Source organism: Mesoplodon mirus, assembly GCF_964341445.2.
Source record: "Mesoplodon mirus genome assembly, chromosome: 9".
NCBI lineage: Eukaryota > Metazoa > Chordata > Mammalia > Artiodactyla > Ziphiidae > Mesoplodon > Mesoplodon mirus.
In genome coordinates, this window is record NC_138985.1 from 28,022,303 (window position 1) to 28,041,824 (window position 19,522).

Consider the following 19,522-nt stretch of genomic DNA (forward strand, 5'->3'; position numbering starts at 1 on the left):
AAGGCCTCTGTTCCACCATCGTCCTATGAAGGGAGCCCGAGAGCAATCATCCCAGGAAGGAAAGATAAACAGAGTGGAATCCCTGGTACGGAGTGCCCTTACCCGGCGGGGTGGGGCCTAGTGGGTGTGGCTTAGCGTGGCGTCGTCCTCTCGAGAGACCGTTAGAGCAAACGTCATAGTACCCAGCATCACTCTGGGCTGAGCTCGTGCCCGCGGCAAGGGCGCCTGGAGAGGAAGCTTGGCCACTGCCCCACTGAGGTATAGGCCATGGGAGCACGAAGCAGTCGGATGCCATGGCGCTGGTGGGGGCGTGCCCCAGAGGAGCCAGGTGCCAGTGCGGGGATGGAGGAGGCCGAGGAGGCAGTAGCGGCAGAGAGAGAGGAAGGGAAGGAGAGTGAAAAGGCCAGACCCGCCGCCCGTCAGAGGAGCCGCAAGCGGAAGACAGGCCCAGGGGGGCCGCTCACAAAAGAGCCCCGCCGGAAACGTGCTAAAGATCATTCAGGGTCCACTTATGAGGCACTCTTCCTGAGAGGAGAAGGGAGCGACGTGCGGATCTGCGCACTGGGGGAGGAGTGGAACTTGCATAGGGTCTACTTGTGCCAGTCAGGGTTCTTTGCTAGCATGTTCAGTGGCGCTTGGCGGGAGACAAACATGGATACTATAGAGTTGCAGATGCCTGACGAGAACATTGATGGCGAGGCACTGCACGAGGCTTTCGCTTCCCTGTACCGAGGCTCCATTCTCATCCCACCCGGTCGAGTCGTCGCCATCCTGGCCACAGCCAGCATGCTGCAGCTGGACCAGGTGATTCAGCGGTGCGGGGAGGTCATGAAGGAGACTGTCAGTGCCCAGACCGTGTGCAGCTACTACTACTCTGCTGAAAGCTACGGACTCCAGACCATCAGGACCGTGTGTCTTCAGTGGCTGCTGGACAACATGACGACCCTGTGTAGTGAGGGGCTATTGCGAGAAGTCCGCCTGGATCTGATGAAAGAGGTCGTTGCCTCTTCACGGCTCTTTGTGATGGGGGTGGAGATGAACGTGTACATCGTGCTGAAAATGTGGGTGTTCTTGCAGCTGCAGCCGACATGGAGGGGCCCGCGCAGTGCCCTATTGCCTGACACCAACTCATGGTTTGCCAGGTCCAGGAGGGATTCGGAGGGCACCCCTTTCCTGGAGACCGAGCAGGGCAGAGCCTTCGTGCCAGTGTTCCAGCAGCTGCGGCTTGCCTACATAATGTGCGACCCGATGTCAGCACACGTCATCCACCAGGACGCGCTGATCCCTCCCTCTTGGTTGTGTCCCTTGTACAGTGAGCATTGCCTTGGCCCCCTCCGGGCTGAGCAGACCAGAATTGTCCGGCCCATGGGCGTCTACGTGTCCGACCCCCAGGGGAGAAGCATGCGGTGCGGGAGCCAGCTCCACAGGGACGAGCTGTGCAGCTGGCGGTGGGAAGGCTTCAAATTCTTCTGGGACCTGGTGCTGCGCTACGCCAGGCAGCGCATCATTTGCCGGTGCAGCGCACGGAAAAAGTACCGCAGCTTCGGGGTCAGTCTCCTCGGGAGGAGAAAGGTCGCGTTCCGCCTGCGCCTGTTCTCCTTGGACAGGGATGGGAGAGCCGTTTTCAGGAAGGACACAGAATACCAGATGCTTTCCCTGAGACAGAATCAAGAGCTAGAGGTAATGAACCTGGAAAACCAAGACGTGGTTTTCCCCATATACGTGGCCTGTAACTTCCTGTACCTCCAGCGAGGGGAGAGTTTGCCAGGGCGTTTGCCCCTGTAAAGCAGCTCAGAGAACTGAGCAGCTCTTTCCTGGGGTCAGGGACGACCAGCTTGGTCCAGATGCCAGCTCCTTCTGTGGGACCAACCAGGCTTGCCCATCTCTGGTAACCAATTCTGTCAGAGGCTTTGTTGAACTGTAGCTCATAATACTTGAGACTGTTCACATGAGCGTATGAAGAGGACAAATTTTGAAGCCCCCCAAACTCCTCGAGAATTCATTTGCGCTGTTAACATGGCAACCTGTCCTGCTGGTTTAGGATCCATCGACACCACCCCCCGCCCTGCCCATCATTTCTGTGAAGACAAAGAGCTATTGACTTTAAAGAGAAACTCTGAGCCTACCTACTCTACTACTCTTCGTGAAACTCTCTTAATATATGTGTTTCCTTTCGTTTGATTAAGTGAATGTTAAAGTAAAATAAAAAATAACTGTACAATTGAGTGGTTTTTATTATATTCACAAAGTTGTACAAACACCACCACTAATTCCAGAATATTTCATCACCTCAGAAGGAAACCTCATACCCATTAAAGGTCACTCCTCAATCTTCCTTTCCCCCAGCTCATGGTAACTACTAATCTACTTTCTGTCTCTATCAATTTGCCTACTCTGGACATTTCATATAAATGGACCCATACAAATATGTGTCCCTTTTTGTCTGCCTTCTTTCTCTTAGCATAACTTTTCAAGGTTCATTCATGTTGTAGATATGTCTGTGCTTTGTTCCTTGTATGGCTAATAATATTCCACTGTAGAGATACACCACATTTTGTTTATCCAGTCATCAGTTGGTGGACATTTGTGTTGTTTTCACTTTTTAGTTATTGTGAATAATGCTGCTGTGAATATTCATGTACAAGTTTTTGTAAGCTACTATATGTAAACTAGATAACCAACAAGGACCTACTGTATAGCACAGGGAACTATATTCAATATAGTTGAATATAGTTGTAATAACCTATAATGGAAAAGAATCTGAAAAAGTTTTATATATATATAACTGTAAACGTTTTATATATATATATATATATATATATAAAACTAAATCACTCTACTGTACACCTGAAACATTATAAATCAACTATACTTCAAAAAAAAGTTTTTGTGTATATACCTAGGAATGGAATTGCTGTGTTATATGGTAACTTTATGTTTAGGCTTCTGAGGAATTGCCAGACTTTTTTCCCAAGTGGCTGCACCATTTTACATTCCCACCACTGGTGTATGAAGATTCCCGTTTCATCACATCCTCACTAATATGTGTTACTGTCTTTTAAACAATTGTAGCCATTTTACTGGGTGTGTTTACTGCAATTTCATTGTGGTTGTGATTTGAATCATCTAACTGACTAGGAATGTTGAGGATCATTTCATGTACTTATTGGCCATTTTTATGTAGTCTTCAGAGAAATAACTCTTCAAATCACTTAACCATTTTTTAAGTGGGTTATTGTCTTTTTATCATCAAGTTGTAAGAGTTGTTTCTGTGTTCTGGTTAATGTCCAGAATTCTCAAAAAGTTGATTTAGAATATTTGTGAGTGTTCTCATGGCTTTTATGAAGGAAAATATTTTCATAGGCCCTAGCTCCACCATTCCCAAAGGCCTTCCCTAATTAGATACTTTTTGAAAAATAAATAAATTTATTTATTGATTTATTATTTCTGGCTGTGTTGGGTCTTTGTTGCTGCATGTGGTTTTTGTCTAGTTGTGGCGAGCAGGGGCTACTCTTGGTTGTGGTGCGCGGGCTTCTCATTGCAGTGGCTTCTCTTGTGGCAGAGCATGGGCTCTAGGCGTGCAGGCTTCAGTAGTTGTGGCTTGCTGGCTCCAGAGTGCAGGCTCAGTAGTTGTGGCTCATGGACTTAGTTGCTCTGTGGCATGTGGGATCTTCCCAGACCAGGGCTTGAACCCGTGTCCCCTGCATTGGCAGGCAGATTCTTAACCACTGTGTCACTAGGGAAGTCCCACTAATTATATACTTTTAATAACCAAGCACTGGAAGATAATTTGCAAGCTATATAACTGCCCAAGGATTCATAACTAGAATACTAACAAACGGATAAAACTGTATGGTAAATTTTTAAAAACCCAATAGAAAACAGATAAAAGTCATGAACAGACATTTCACAAAATAAGATATAATAATGGAAAATTAAAACATGAAAAAAATGTTCAATATCATTAGCCACTAAGGAAAAAGCAATTAAAACCATAATAATATGCACATATCAGAATGGCTAAAATAAAATAGAATATTGACAACGGCAAATGCTGGTGAAGATGCAGAGAGTTTGGATCACTATATGTTTATGGTGGAACCTATAATAATACAGCTATGTGGAAAGGAGTGTGTCTGTTTCTTTTAAAACTAATTATCATATGACCCAGCAATTACACTCGTGCATTTATCCCAGAGAAACAAAAACCAATGTCCACACAAAATCCTGTATGTGAATGTTCATAGCAACTTTATTTGTAATAGCTGAAAACTGCAAGCAACACAAATGTAGTTCAGCAGGTTGATAACTAAACCAACTGTGGCACATCCACACCCAGAAATACTATGCAACAATAAAAAGGAATGCATGTAACAACGTGGATGAATCTCAAGGGAATTTGGCTCAGTGGGAAAAACCAATCTCAGAGTGTTACATTATGTATGATGTCATTTATGTAACATTTTTGAAATAACAAAATTATAGAAGTGGGGAACAGATTAGTGGTTGCCAGCTTTTATGGATGGGGAGGATGACAGGGAAATGGATGTGACTACAAAAGAACAATACATGGGATCTTAGTGGTGATGAGACAGCTCCATATTGTGATCATGGTGGTAGTTACACGAATCCATACATGTGATAAAATTACACGGACCTTCACACACACGAGTGCATTGTAAAACTGATGACATCTGAATAAGCTCTGTAGATTGTACCAATGTCAATTTCCTTGTTTTGCTAGTGTAGGATAGTTCCCATTGGGGAAGTAGGTAAAGAGCACACAAAGTTCTCTGTACTCTCTGCATCTTCCATGAATCTATAATTATTTCAAGACAAAAATATAAAGAAATCAACCAGAGAAGACTTGTGCTTAGTCCTACAGTTGTAATGTTGCCCTCTACATTCTGATAGCTTCCCTAAAGTGGAGAGAAGAGGTGAGAAGGAGTCAGAGCTAGTAATCAGGAAATTGAAAGGAACCACAATAGATCCATTTGAGTGAATAGCATGGCAGAAAGAAAGGTTCAGAAACTCCACCTTCTGTTATCAGAGAGTAAAGTACAAGGATAATGGAATAATGGGGGAGAGTTGGGAGAGTCTAAGTTTGCTTATTTATGTGTCTTTGTTGTTAACATTTTACCCTGTAAATGTTTTAATAGTGGATTTCAAAATGACAGTCTCTCGACCTGAATATCAATGTACATAAACCATTCGTTGCATTTCACATTATTTCCATAGAAATGATTCCCCAAAGCAGAACTGATGAATCTAGAGGTACACTGAGGTTTCCTGAAACGCACTGAAGAGTTGCTTTTCAGAAAAGTTGTAACAACATATGCCATATACCGACGGTCTGTGAGGTGCCAATCTCCAAATATTCAGTACCAAGTACTATGATTTATCCGTTTTATTTTTGCTCTTTTGTCAAGGAAAGAGGGGTGCTGGAGGCTGTCTCTCTGCAGGTAGTTGTGACCAGGTGACTCCTCTGAGGGTGACTTCTGGGAAAGATGTTTTTTTCTGGATGAAAAATAACAGGCTCGGTTGGCACAAGTCTTTTCCCTTTGCCCTTCCACTTCTTCCAGCCGAGGACAGGAAGCTGCAGGCTAGGAATAGCAGGCAAAAGGAAAGTGGCCTGGGGTCCTGGGTCCCTCTGCGTACCTCATGGGAAAAATACCGCAGATTATGAAGTGTCTGATGCTGGGGTTCTGACACTCAGGCAGGTGCCATCCTATCCACTTCCAGTGAAGGGACAAAGGGACAGTCAGGCTGTTTCTGTAAATCCTCTATACCTGTATTTTACCAACACCTCCTCCCCAGGCAAGGTCTTGGTGCTTCTTTTTCCAATTTGTATGAAGTCTTTATTATTATAGATATTAACTCTATCATATTTGATGTGGTTGTAATATGTCTTTTAATTTTATTTATGATGACTTGCTGATTAAGCTGGTGATCTTCAGATGTCTGCAACAAAAGCTACAGTTGGTCTTCACAATTAATAATAGGGACAAATTCCTGTTTCCCAATAACCTGTCACTTAGTTGTTTTATCCTCCACTGTTTCCTTCTCAGAATCCGTTATCCACCGGAGACTGCAAATCTGTGACTTTCCAATGATCTAATTCTTTCCACGTTTATTAGCTGCCATTCTTCTGTGAAAAAAGAGCTTTCCCTTTTTTTCTTCTCTCTTCTTTTGGGAGGAGAGAAATCACTGTGTCCTAGTAGATTTTTATTTACTCAGTGTGATATAATCAATTACAGTTGTGATTCTATTTGATCCTCAAATTAACCCAATGTTGGCCATTGAGAGCTTTTATGTTATTTTAAACACAAGAATTCAATTTCTTGTGTAGATTCCATATATAAGTGATATCATATTTGTCTTTCGCTGTCTGACTTACTTCATCTAGGTCTATCCAGAATATATTTATTCTTAAACATGAACAGAATGAGTTTCCTAGTCATACATTTGGAAGGAAAACATATGTTTAAGCAAGTTCTTCAGTGGCTATTTTCTGAGTTTTTTGATTTCTGGGGGGTATATTTCTCTCACTTCTATAGATAGTTTTTGGACTGTGACTATTATTTTTGTGTAATAACTTTTGCCCCAAGACTCTTGAGAGATTATTTTGTGATTCTCTACTTTTGGAGATCGTGGATAAGTTTGAGGATAGCCTCAATTTATATTCTTTCTAGGTAATCTTTTTTTAAGATTTGATTGCTTGGATACTTTTAGGATTTAAAAAATAGAATTAGAGCATTTTGCCAAGATATCCAGGAATATAGGTCTTTCTTGCTATTGTTTTTATTGGACTTTACTGGAAACATGTTGAAATCTTCTGATTTGCATTGGAAGAACTCAGCACAGGACAATGTTCGTCTGTATATTTTTGTGACTTGGCACTGCTCCTTTGTCACTCATCTCAGGAATTTTGTTATAGGCTGCTCTTTGTCAACGGATATCCCCTCTCTCCTTTTTCTTTACTCATAGAACTCTGTTTTAATTTTGGAATGGTCTCAGTTTAAAAGCTCTATTTCCCAGTCTTCCATGCAGGTAACAGTAGTTATATGACATAACTGAGTCCAGTGAGATATATTTGGAAGTCATTGGGTGGGGGCCTCTGGGGAAGCTCTTTAAGGGAAGCCGACTCATTTGGTATGCTGCATTTGCTCTTCCTTTTCCTCCATATTCAATCTGGAATGTGGTTATGGTGGCTGGAGTGCCAGCAGCCATCTTGCAAGCTGGGGAAGAGAGCCACACATTAAAGATGGTGTAACATTAAAGATGGAGAACAGTATGGAGGTTCCTTAAAAAACTAAACATAGAACTACCATATGACCCAGCAATCCCACTACTAGGCATATACCCTGAGAAAACCATAATTCAAAAAGAGACATGTACCAAAACGTTCATTGCAGCTCTATTCACAATAGCCCGGAGCTGGAAACAACCTAAGTGTCCATCATCGGATGAACGGATAAAGAAGATGTGGCACATATATACAATGGAATATTACTCAGCCATACAAAGAAACGGAACGGAGCTGTTTGTAATGAGGTGGATAGACCTAGAGTCTGTCCTACAGAGTGAAGTAAGTCAGAAAGAGAAAGACAAATACCGTATGCTAACACATATATATGGAATTTAAGAAAACAAATGTCATGAAGAACCTAGGGGTAAAACAGGAATAAAGACACAGATCTACTTGAGAACGGACTTGAGGATATGGGGAGGAGGAAGGGTAAGCTGTGACAAAGCGAGAGAGAGGCATGGACATACATACACTACCAAACGTAAGGTAGATAGCTAGTGGGAAGCAGCCGCAGAGCACAGGGAGATCAGCTGGGTGCTTTGTGACCTCCTGGAGAGGTGGGATAGGGAGAGTGGGAGGGAGGGAGACGCTAGAGGGAAGGGATATGGGAACAGATGTATATGTATAACTGACTCACTGTGTTGTAAAGCAGGAACTAATAAAAAATATAAAAATAAAATTAATTAAACATAACTAACTAACTAAGAAGTTAATTATGGAAATTAAGGTGCCTAGAGGACAGGGCTGGGACCAAGATGTAATTCTCCATAAAGGAATAATCACTAACTGTTTTAGATGGGCAAGAGCGAATTGTGTTCTTGAAATTAATGGGTAAACTTGGCACACAAAGGCCTCTGTTCCACCATCGTCCTATGAAGGGAGCCCGAGAGCAATCATCCCAGGAAGGAAAGATAAACAGAGTGGAATCCCTGGTACGGAGTGCCCTTACCCGGCGGGGTGGGGCCTAGTGGGTGTGGCTTAGCGTGGCGTCGTCCTCTCGAGAGACCGTTAGAGCAAACGTCATAGTACCCAGCATCACTCTGGGCTGAGCTCGTGCCCGCGGCAAGGGCGCCTGGAGAGGAAGCTTGGCCACTGCCCCACTGAGGTATAGGCCATGGGAGCACGAAGCAGTCGGATGCCATGGCGCTGGTGGGGGCGTGCCCCAGAGGAGCCAGGTGCCAGTGCGGGGATGGAGGAGGCCGAGGAGGCAGTAGCGGCAGAGAGAGAGGAAGGGAAGGAGAGTGAAAAGGCCAGACCCGCCGCCCGTCAGAGGAGCCGCAAGCGGAAGACAGGCCCAGGGGGGCCGCTCACAAAAGAGCCCCGCCGGAAACGTGCTAAAGATCATTCAGGGTCCACTTATGAGGCACTCTTCCTGAGAGGAGAAGGGAGCGACGTGCGGATCTGCGCACTGGGGGAGGAGTGGAACTTGCATAGGGTCTACTTGTGCCAGTCAGGGTTCTTTGCTAGCATGTTCAGTGGCGCTTGGCGGGAGACAAACATGGATACTATAGAGTTGCAGATGCCTGACGAGAACATTGATGGCGAGGCACTGCACGAGGCTTTCGCTTCCCTGTACCGAGGCTCCATTCTCATCCCACCCGGTCGAGTCGTCGCCATCCTGGCCACAGCCAGCATGCTGCAGCTGGACCAGGTGATTCAGCGGTGCGGGGAGGTCATGAAGGAGACTGTCAGTGCCCAGACCGTGTGCAGCTACTACTACTCTGCTGAAAGCTACGGACTCCAGACCATCAGGACCGTGTGTCTTCAGTGGCTGCTGGACAACATGACGACCCTGTGTAGTGAGGGGCTATTGCGAGAAGTCCGCCTGGATCTGATGAAAGAGGTCGTTGCCTCTTCACGGCTCTTTGTGATGGGGGTGGAGATGAACGTGTACATCGTGCTGAAAATGTGGGTGTTCTTGCAGCTGCAGCCGACATGGAGGGGCCCGCGCAGTGCCCTATTGCCTGACACCAACTCATGGTTTGCCAGGTCCAGGAGGGATTCGGAGGGCACCCCTTTCCTGGAGACCGAGCAGGGCAGAGCCTTCGTGCCAGTGTTCCAGCAGCTGCGGCTTGCCTACATAATGTGCGACCCGATGTCAGCACACGTCATCCACCAGGACGCGCTGATCCCTCCCTCTTGGTTGTGTCCCTTGTACAGTGAGCATTGCCTTGGCCCCCTCCGGGCTGAGCAGACCAGAATTGTCCGGCCCATGGGCGTCTACGTGTCCGACCCCCAGGGGAGAAGCATGCGGTGCGGGAGCCAGCTCCACAGGGACGAGCTGTGCAGCTGGCGGTGGGAAGGCTTCAAATTCTTCTGGGACCTGGTGCTGCGCTACGCCAGGCAGCGCATCATTTGCCGGTGCAGCGCACGGAAAAAGTACCGCAGCTTCGGGGTCAGTCTCCTCGGGAGGAGAAAGGTCGCGTTCCGCCTGCGCCTGTTCTCCTTGGACAGGGATGGGAGAGCCGTTTTCAGGAAGGACACAGAATACCAGATGCTTTCCCTGAGACAGAATCAAGAGCTAGAGGTAATGAACCTGGAAAACCAAGACGTGGTTTTCCCCATATACGTGGCCTGTAACTTCCTGTACCTCCAGCGAGGGGAGAGTTTGCCAGGGCGTTTGCCCCTGTAAAGCAGCTCAGAGAACTGAGCAGCTCTTTCCTGGGGTCAGGGACGACCAGCTTGGTCCAGATGCCAGCTCCTTCTGTGGGACCAACCAGGCTTGCCCATCTCTGGTAACCAATTCTGTCAGAGGCTTTGTTGAACTGTAGCTCATAATACTTGAGACTGTTCACATGAGCGTATGAAGAGGACAAATTTTGAAGCCCCCCAAACTCCTCGAGAATTCATTTGCGCTGTTAACATGGCAACCTGTCCTGCTGGTTTAGGATCCATCGACACCACCCCCCGCCCTGCCCATCATTTCTGTGAAGACAAAGAGCTATTGACTTTAAAGAGAAACTCTGAGCCTACCTACTCTACTACTCTTCGTGAAACTCTCTTAATATATGTGTTTCCTTTCGTTTGATTAAGTGAATGTTAAAGTAAAATAAAAAATAACTGTACAATTGAGTGGTTTTTATTATATTCACAAAGTTGTACAAACACCACCACTAATTCCAGAATATTTCATCACCTCAGAAGGAAACCTCATACCCATTAAAGGTCACTCCTCAATCTTCCTTTCCCCCAGCTCATGGTAACTACTAATCTACTTTCTGTCTCTATCAATTTGCCTACTCTGGACATTTCATATAAATGGACCCATACAAATATGTGTCCCTTTTTGTCTGCCTTCTTTCTCTTAGCATAACTTTTCAAGGTTCATTCATGTTGTAGATATGTCTGTGCTTTGTTCCTTGTATGGCTAATAATATTCCACTGTAGAGATACACCACATTTTGTTTATCCAGTCATCAGTTGGTGGACATTTGTGTTGTTTTCACTTTTTAGTTATTGTGAATAATGCTGCTGTGAATATTCATGTACAAGTTTTTGTAAGCTACTATATGTAAACTAGATAACCAACAAGGACCTACTGTATAGCACAGGGAACTATATTCAATATAGTTGAATATAGTTGTAATAACCTATAATGGAAAAGAATCTGAAAAAGTTTTATATATATATAACTGTAAACGTTTTATATATATATATATAAAACTAAATCACTCTACTGTACACCTGAAACATTATAAATCAACTATACTTCAAAAAAAAGTTTTTGTGTATATACCTAGGAATGGAATTGCTGTGTTATATGGTAACTTTATGTTTAGGCTTCTGAGGAATTGCCAGACTTTTTTCCCAAGTGGCTGCACCATTTTACATTCCCACCACTGGTGTATGAAGATTCCCGTTTCATCACATCCTCACTAATATGTGTTACTGTCTTTTAAAAAAATGTAGCCATTTTACTGGGTGTGTTTACTGCAATTTCATTGTGGTTGTGATTTGAATCATCCAAATGACTAGGAATGTTGAGGATGATTTCATGTACTTATTGGCCATTTTTATGTAGTCTTCAGAGAAATAACTCTTCAAATCACTTAACCATTTTTTAAGTGGGTTATTGTCTTTTTATCATCAAGTTGTAAGAGTTGTTTCTGTGTTCTGGTTAATTTCCAGAGTTCTCAAAAAGTTGATTTAGAATATTTGTGAGTGTTCTCATGGCTTTTATGAAGGAAAATATTTTCATAGGCCCTAGCTCCACCATTCCCAAAGGCCTTCCCTAATTAGATACTTTTTGAAAAATAAATAAATTTATTTATTTATTTATTATTTCTGGCTGTGTTGGGTCTTTGTTGCTGCATGTGGTTTTTGTCTAGTTGTGGCGAGCAGGGGCTACTCTTGGTTGTGGTGCGCGGGCTTCTCATTGCAGTGGCTTCTCTTGTGGCAGAGCATGGGCTCTAGGCGTGCAGGCTTCAGTAGTTGTGGCTTGCTGGCTCCAGAGTGCAGGCTCAGTAGTTGTAGCTCATGGACTTAGTTGCTCTGTGGCATGTGGGATCTTCCCAGACCAGGGCTTGAACCCGTGTCCCCTGCATTGGCAGGCAGATTCTTAACCACTGTGTCACTAGGGAAGTCCCACTAATTATATACTTTTAATAACCAATCACTGGAAGATAATTTGCAAGCTATATAACTGCCCAAGGATTCATAACTAGAATACTAACAAACGGATAAAACTGTATGGTAAATTTTTAAAAACCCAATAGAAAACAGATAAAAGTCATGAACAGACATTTCACAAAATAAGATATAATAATGGAAAATTAAAACATGAAAAAAATGTTCAATATCATTAGCCACTAAGGAAAAAGCAATTAAAACCATAATAATATGCACATATCAGAATGGCTAAAATAAAATAGAATATTGACAACGGCAAATGCTGGTGAAGATGCAGAGAGTTTGGATCACTATATGTTTATGGTGGAACCTATAATAATACAGCCATGTGGAAAGGAGTGTGTCAGTTTCTTTTAAAACTAATTATCATATGACCCAGCAATTACACTCGTGCATTTATCCCAGAGAAACAAAAACCAATGTCCACACAAAATCCTGTATGTGAATGTTCATAGCAACTTTATTTGTAATAGCTGAAAACTGCAAGCAACACAAATGTAGTTCAGCAGGTTGATAACTAAACCAACTGTGGCACATCCATACCCAGAAATACTATGCAACAATAAAAAGGAATGCATGTAACAACGTGGATGAATCTCAAGGGAATTTGGCTCAGTGGGAAAAACCAATCTCAGAGTGTTACATTATGTATGATGTCATTTATGTAACATTTTTGAAATAACAAAATTATAGAAGTGGGGAACAGATTAGTGGTTGCCAGCTTTTATGGATGGGGAGGATGACAGGGAAATGGATGTGACTACAAAAGAACAATACATGGGATCTTAGTGGTGATGAGACAGCTCCATATTGTGATCATGGTGGTAGTTACACGAATCCATACATGTGATAAAATTACACGGACCTTCACACACACGAGTGCATTGTAAAACTGATGACATCTGAATAAGCTCTGTAGATTGTACCAATGTCAATTTCCTTGTTTTGCTAGTGTAGGATAGTTCCCATTGGGGAAGTAGGTAAAGAGCACACAAAGTTCTCTGTACTCTCTGCATCTTCCATGAATCTATAATTATTTCAAGACAAAAATATAAAGAAATCAACCAGAGAAGACTTGTGCTTAGTCCTACAGTTGTAATGTTGCCCTCTACATTCTGATAGCTTCCCTAAAGTGGAGAGAAGAGGTGAGAAGGAGTCAGAGCTAGTAATCAGGAAATTGAAAGGAACCACAATAGATCCATTTGAGTGAATAGCATGGCAGAAAGAAAGGTTCAGAAACTCCACCTTCTGTTATCAGAGAGTAAAGTACAAGGATAATGGAATAATGGGGGAGAGTTGGGAGAGTCTAAGTTTGCTTATTTATGTGTCTTTGTTGTTAACATTTTACCCTGTAAATGTTTTAATAGTGGATTTCAAAATGACAGTCTCTCGACCTGAATATCAATGTACATAAACCATTCGTTGCATTTCACATTATTTCCATAGAAATGATTCCCCAAAGCAGAACTGATGAATCTAGAGGTACACTGAGGTTTCCTGAAACGCACTGAAGAGTTGCTTTTCAGAAAAGTTGTAACAACATATGCCATATACCAACGGTCTGTGAGGTGCCAATCTCCAAATATTCAGTACCAAGTACTATGATTTATCCGTTTTATTTTTGCTCTTTTGTCAAGGAAAGAGGGGTGCTGGAGGCTGTCTCTCTGCAGGTAGTTGTGACCAGGTGACTCCTCTGAGGGTGACTTCTGGGAAAGATGTTTTTTTCTGGATGAAAAATAACAGGCTCGGTTGGCACAAGTCTTTTCCCTTTGCCCTTCCACTTCTTCCAGCCGAGGACAGGAAGCTGCAGGCTAGGAATAGCAGGCAAAAGGAAAGTGGCCTGGGGTCCTGGGCCCCTCTGCGTACCTCATGGGAAAAATACCGCAGATTATGAAGTGTCTGATGCTGGGGTTCTGACACTCAGGCAGGTGCCATCCTATCCACTTCCAGTGAAGGGACAAAGGGACAGTCAGGCTGTTTCTGTAAATCCTCTATACCTGTATTTTACCAACACCTCCTCCCCAGGCAAGGTCTTGGTGCTTCTTTTTCCAATTTGTATGAAGTCTTTATTATTATAGATATTAACTCTATCATATTTGATGTGGTTGTAATATGTCTTTTAATTTTATTTATGATGACTTGCTGATTAAGCTGGTGATCTTCAGATGTCTGCAACAAAAGCTACAGTTGGTCTTCACAATTAATAATAGGGACAAATTCCTGTTTCCCAATAACCTGTCACTTAGTTGTTTTATCCTCCACTGTTTCCTTCTCAGAATCCGTTATCCACCGGAGACTGCAAATCTGTGACTTTCCAATGATCTAATTCTTTCCACGTTTATTAGCTGCCATTCTTCTGTGAAAAAAGAGCTTTCCCTTTTTTTCTTCTCTCTTCTTTTGGGAGGAGAGAAATCACTGTGTCCTAGTAGATTTTTATTTACTCAGTGTGATATAATCAATTACAGTTGTGATTCTATTTGATCCTCAAATTAACCCAATGTTGGCCATTGAGAGCTTTTATGTTATTTTAAACACAAGAATTCAATTTCTTGTGTAGATTCCATATATAAGTGATATCATATTTGTCTTTCGCTGTCTGACTTACTTCATCTAGGTCTATCCAGAATATATTTATTCTTAAACATGAACAGAATGAGTTTCCTAGTCATACATTTGGAAGGAAAACATATGTTTAAGCAAGTTCTTCAGTGGCTATTTTCTGAGTTTTTTGATTTCTGGGGGGTATATTTCTCTCACTTCTATAGATAGTTTTTGGACTGTGACTATTATTTTTGTGTAATAACTTTTGCCCCAAGACTCTTGAGAGATTATTTTGTGATTCTCTACTTTTGGAGATCGTGGATAAGTTTGAGGATAGCCTCAATTTATATTCTTTCTAGGTAATCTTTTTTTAAGATTTGATTGCTTGGATACTTTTAGGATTTAAAAAATAGAATTAGAGCATTTTGCCAAGATATCCAGGAATATAGGTCTTTCTTGCTATTGTTTTTATTGGACTTTACTGGAAACATGTTGAAATCTTCTGATTTGCATTGGAAGAACTCAGCACAGGACAATGTTCGTCTGTATATTTTTGTGACTTGGCACTGCTCCTTTGTCACTCATCTCAGGAATTTTGTTATAGGCTGCTCTTTGTCAACGGATATCCCCTCTCTCCTTTTTCTTTACTCATAGAACTCTGTTTTAATTTTGGAATGGTCTCAGTTTAAAAGCTCTATTTCCCAGTCTTCCATGCAGGTAACAGTAGTTATATGACATAACTGAGTCCAGTGAGATATATTTGGAAGTCATTGGGTGGGGGCCTCTGGGGAAGCTCTTTAAGGGAAGCCGACTCATTTGGTATGCTGCATTTGCTCTTCCTTTTCCTCCATATTCAATCTGGAATGTGGTTATGGTGGCTGGAGTGCCAGCAGCCATCTTGCAAGCTGGGGAAGAGAGCCACACATTAAAGATGGTGTAACATTAAAGATGGAGAACAGTATGGAGGTTCCTTAAAAAACTAAACATAGAACTACCATATGACCCAGCAATCCCACTACTAGGCATATACCCTGAGAAAACCATAATTCAAAAAGAGACATGTACCAAAACGTTCATTGCAGCTCTATTCACAATAGCCCGGAGCTGGAAACAACCTAAGTGTCCATCATCGGATGAACGGATAAAGAAGATGTGGCACATATATACAATGGAATATTACTCAGCCATACAAAGAAACGGAACGGAGCTGTTTGTAATGAGGTGGATAGACCTAGAGTCTGTCCTACAGAGTGAAGTAAGTCAGAAAGAGAAAGACAAATACCGTATGCTAACACATATATATGGAATTTAAGAAAACAAATGTCATGAAGAACCTAGGGGTAAAACAGGAATAAAGACACAGATCTACTTGAGAACGGACTTGAGGATATGGGGAGGAGGAAGGGTAAGCTGTGACAAAGCGAGAGAGAGGCATGGACATACATACACTACCAAACGTAAGGTAGATAGCTAGTGGGAAGCAGCCGCAGAGCACAGGGAGATCAGCTGGGTGCTTTGTGACCTCCTGGAGAGGTGGGATAGGGAGAGTGGGAGGGAGGGAGACGCTAGAGGGAAGGGATATGGGAACAGATGTATATGTATAACTGACTCACTGTGTTGTAAAGCAGGAACTAATAAAAAATATAAAAATAAAATTAATTAAAAATAACTAACTAACTAAGAAGTTAATTATGGAAATTAAGGTGCCTAGAGGACAGGGCTGGGACCAAGATGTAATTCTCCATAAAGGAATAATCACTAACTGTTTTAGATGGGCAAGAGCGAATTGTGTTCTTGAAATTAATGGGTAAACTTGGCACACAAAGGCCTCTGTTCCACCATCGTCCTATGAAGGGAGCCCGAGAGCAATCATCCCAGGAAGGAAAGATAAACAGAGTGGAATCCCTGGTACGGAGTGCCCTTACCCGGCGGGGTGGGGCCTAGTGGGTGTGGCTTAGCGTGGCGTCGTCCTCTCGAGAGACCGTTAGAGCAAACGTCATAGTACCCAGCATCACTCTGGGCTGAGCTCGTGCCCGCGGCAAGGGCGCCTGGAGAGGAAGCTTGGCCACTGCCCCACTGAGGTATAGGCCATGGGAGCACGAAGCAGTCGGATGCCATGGCGCTGGTGGGGGCGTGCCCCAGAGGAGCCAGGTGCCAGTGCGGGGATGGAGGAGGCCGAGGAGGCAGTAGCGGCAGAGAGAGAGGAAGGGAAGGAGAGTGAAAAGGCCAGACCCGCCGCCCGTCAGAGGAGCCGCAAGCGGAAGACAGGCCCAGGGGGGCCGCTCACAAAAGAGCCCCGCCGGAAACGTGCTAAAGATCATTCAGGGTCCACTTATGAGGCACTCTTCCTGAGAGGAGAAGGGAGCGACGTGCGGATCTGCGCACTGGGGGAGGAGTGGAACTTGCATAGGGTCTACTTGTGCCAGTCAGGGTTCTTTGCTAGCATGTTCAGTGGCGCTTGGCGGGAGACAAACATGGATACTATAGAGTTGCAGATGCCTGACGAGAACATTGATGGCGAGGCACTGCACGAGGCTTTCGCTTCCCTGTACCGAGGCTCCATTCTCATCCCACCCGGTCGAGTCGTCGCCATCCTGGCCACAGCCAGCATGCTGCAGCTGGACCAGGTGATTCAGCGGTGCGGGGAGGTCATGAAGGAGACTGTCAGTGCCCAGACCGTGTGCAGCTACTACTACTCTGCTGAAAGCTACGGACTCCAGACCATCAGGACCGTGTGTCTTCAGTGGCTGCTGGACAACATGACGACCCTGTGTAGTGAGGGGCTATTGCGAGAAGTCCGCCTGGATCTGATGAAAGAGGTCGTTGCCTCTTCACGGCTCTTTGTGATGGGGGTGGAGATGAACGTGTACATCGTGCTGAAAATGTGGGTGTTCTTGCAGCTGCAGCCGACATGGAGGGGCCCGCGCAGTGCCCTATTGCCTGACACCAACTCATGGTTTGCCAGGTCCAGGAGGGATTCGGAGGGCACCCCTTTCCTGGAGACCGAGCAGGGCAGAGCCTTCGTGCCAGTGTTCCAGCAGCTGCGGCTTGCCTACATAATGTGCGACCCGATGTCAGCACACGTCATCCACCAGGACGCGCTGATCCCTCCCTCTTGGTTGTGTCCCTTGTACAGTGAGCATTGCCTTGGCCCCCTCCGGGCTGAGCAGACCAGAATTGTCCGGCCCATGGGCGTCTACGTGTCCGACCCCCAGGGGAGAAGCATGCGGTGCGGGAGCCAGCTCCACAGGGACGAGCTGTGCAGCTGGCGGTGGGAAGGCTTCAAATTCTTCTGGGACCTGGTGCTGCGCTACGCCAGGCAGCGCATCATTTGCCGGTGCAGCGCACGGAAAAAGTACCGCAGCTTCGGGGTCAGTCTCCTCGGGAGGAGAAAGGTCGCGTTCCGCCTGCGCCTGTTCTCCTTGGACAGGGATGGGAGAGCCGTTTTCAGGAAGGACACAGAATACCAGATGCTTTCCCTGAGACAGAATCAAGAGCTAGAGGTAATGAACCTGGAAAACCAAGACGTGGTTTTCCCCATATATGTGGCCTGTAACTTCCTGTACCTCCAGCGAGGGGAGAGTTTGCCAGGGCGTTTGCCCCTGTAAAGCAGCTCAGAGAACTGAGCAGCTCTTTCCTGGGGTCAGGGACGACCAGCTTGGTCCAGATGCCAGCTCCTTCTGTGGGACCAACCAGGCTTGCCCATCTCTGGTAACCAATTCTGTCAGAGGCTTTGTTGAACTGTAGCTCATAATACTTGAGACTGTTCACATGAGCGTATGAAGAGGACAAATTTTGAAGCCCCCCAAACTCCTCGAGAATTCATTTGCGCTGTTAACATGGCAACCTGTCCTGCTGGTTTAGGATCCATCGACACCACCCCCCGCCCTGCCCATCATTTCTGTGAAGACAAAGAGCTATTGACTTTAAAGAGAAACTCTGAGCCTACCTACTCTACTACTCTTCGTGAAACTCTCTTAATATATGTGTTTCCTTTCGTTTGATTAAGTGAATGTTAAAGTAAAATAAAAAATAACTGTACAATTGAGTGGTTTTTATTATATTCACAAAGTTGTACAAACACCACCACTAATTCCAGAATATTTCATCACCTCAGAAGGAAACCTCATACCCATTAAAGGTCACTCCTCAATCTTCCTTTCCCCCAGCTCATGGTAACTACTAATCTACTTTCTGTCTCTATCAATTTGCCTACTCTGGACATTTCATATAAATGGACCCATACAAATATGTGTCCCTTTTTGTCTGCCTTCTTTCTCTTAGCATAACTTTTCAAGGTTCATTCATGTTGTAGATATGTCTGTGCTTTGTTCCTTGTATGGCTAATAATATTCCACTGTAGAGATACACCACATTTTGTTTATCCAGTCATCAGTTGGTGGACATTTGTGTTGTTTTCACTTTTTAGTTATTGTGAATAATGCTGCTGTGAATATTCATGTACAAGTTTTTGTAAGCTACTATATGTAAACTAGATAACCAACAAGGACCTACTGTATAGCACAGGGAACTATATTCAATATAGTTGAATATAGTTGTAATAACCTATAATGGAAAAGAATCTGAAAAAGTTTTATATATATATAACTGTAAACGTTTTATATATATATATATATATATATATATATATATATATATATATATATATAAAACTAAATCACTCTACTGTACACCTGAAACATTATAAATCAACTATACTTCAAAAAAAAGTTTTTGTGTATATACCTAGGAATGGAATTGCTGTGTTATATGGTAACTTTATGTTTAGGCTTCTGAGGAATTGCCAGACTTTTTTCCCAAGTGGCTGCACCATTTTACATTCCCACCACTGGTGTATGAAGATTCCCGTTTCATCACATCCTCACTAATATGTGTTACTGTCTTTTAAAAAAATGTAGCCATTTTACTGGGTGTGTTTACTGCAATTTCACTGTGGTTGTGATTTGAATCATCTAACTGACTAGGAATGTTGAGGATCATTTCATGTACTTATTGGCCATTTTTATGTAGTCTTCAGAGAAA

General features: G+C 43.9%; 4 protein-coding genes across 5 annotated transcripts in view; all 4 read left to right on the top strand.

Annotated features, from left to right (window-relative positions):
- The window catches only part of HECW1 (HECT, C2 and WW domain containing E3 ubiquitin protein ligase 1), a gene marked incomplete at both ends in the record, with an annotated part of 618,153 nt that overhangs the window by 48,110 nt on the left and 550,521 nt on the right, over window positions 1-19,522 (top strand). The window lies entirely within an intron of this gene.
- LOC309810517 (germ cell-less protein-like 1) lies at window positions 137-2,195 on the top strand. The gene has a single exon (XM_082632595.1). It carries the CDS (start codon window positions 268-270, stop codon window positions 1,783-1,785), a length of 1,518 nt encoding a protein of 505 aa, XP_082488721.1. The 5' UTR covers window positions 137-267; the 3' UTR covers window positions 1,786-2,195.
- Window positions 8,293-10,351, top strand: LOC309810335 (germ cell-less protein-like 1). The gene has a single exon (XM_082632300.1). It carries the CDS (start codon window positions 8,424-8,426, stop codon window positions 9,939-9,941), a length of 1,518 nt encoding a protein of 505 aa, XP_082488426.1. The 5' UTR covers window positions 8,293-8,423; the 3' UTR covers window positions 9,942-10,351.
- On the top strand, window positions 16,439-18,497 carry LOC309810320 (germ cell-less protein-like 1). The gene has a single exon (XM_082632289.1). It carries the CDS (start codon window positions 16,570-16,572, stop codon window positions 18,085-18,087), a length of 1,518 nt encoding a protein of 505 aa, XP_082488415.1. The 5' UTR covers window positions 16,439-16,569; the 3' UTR covers window positions 18,088-18,497.

Bases quoted from the DNA above. Each gene is read 5' to 3' on its own strand.
- LOC309810517 (XM_082632595.1), top strand. From the start codon at position 268: ATGGGAGCACGAAGCAGTCGGATGCCATGGCGCTGGTGGGGGCGTGCC.
- LOC309810335 (XM_082632300.1), top strand. From the start codon at position 8,424: ATGGGAGCACGAAGCAGTCGGATGCCATGGCGCTGGTGGGGGCGTGCC.
- LOC309810320 (XM_082632289.1), top strand. From the start codon at position 16,570: ATGGGAGCACGAAGCAGTCGGATGCCATGGCGCTGGTGGGGGCGTGCC.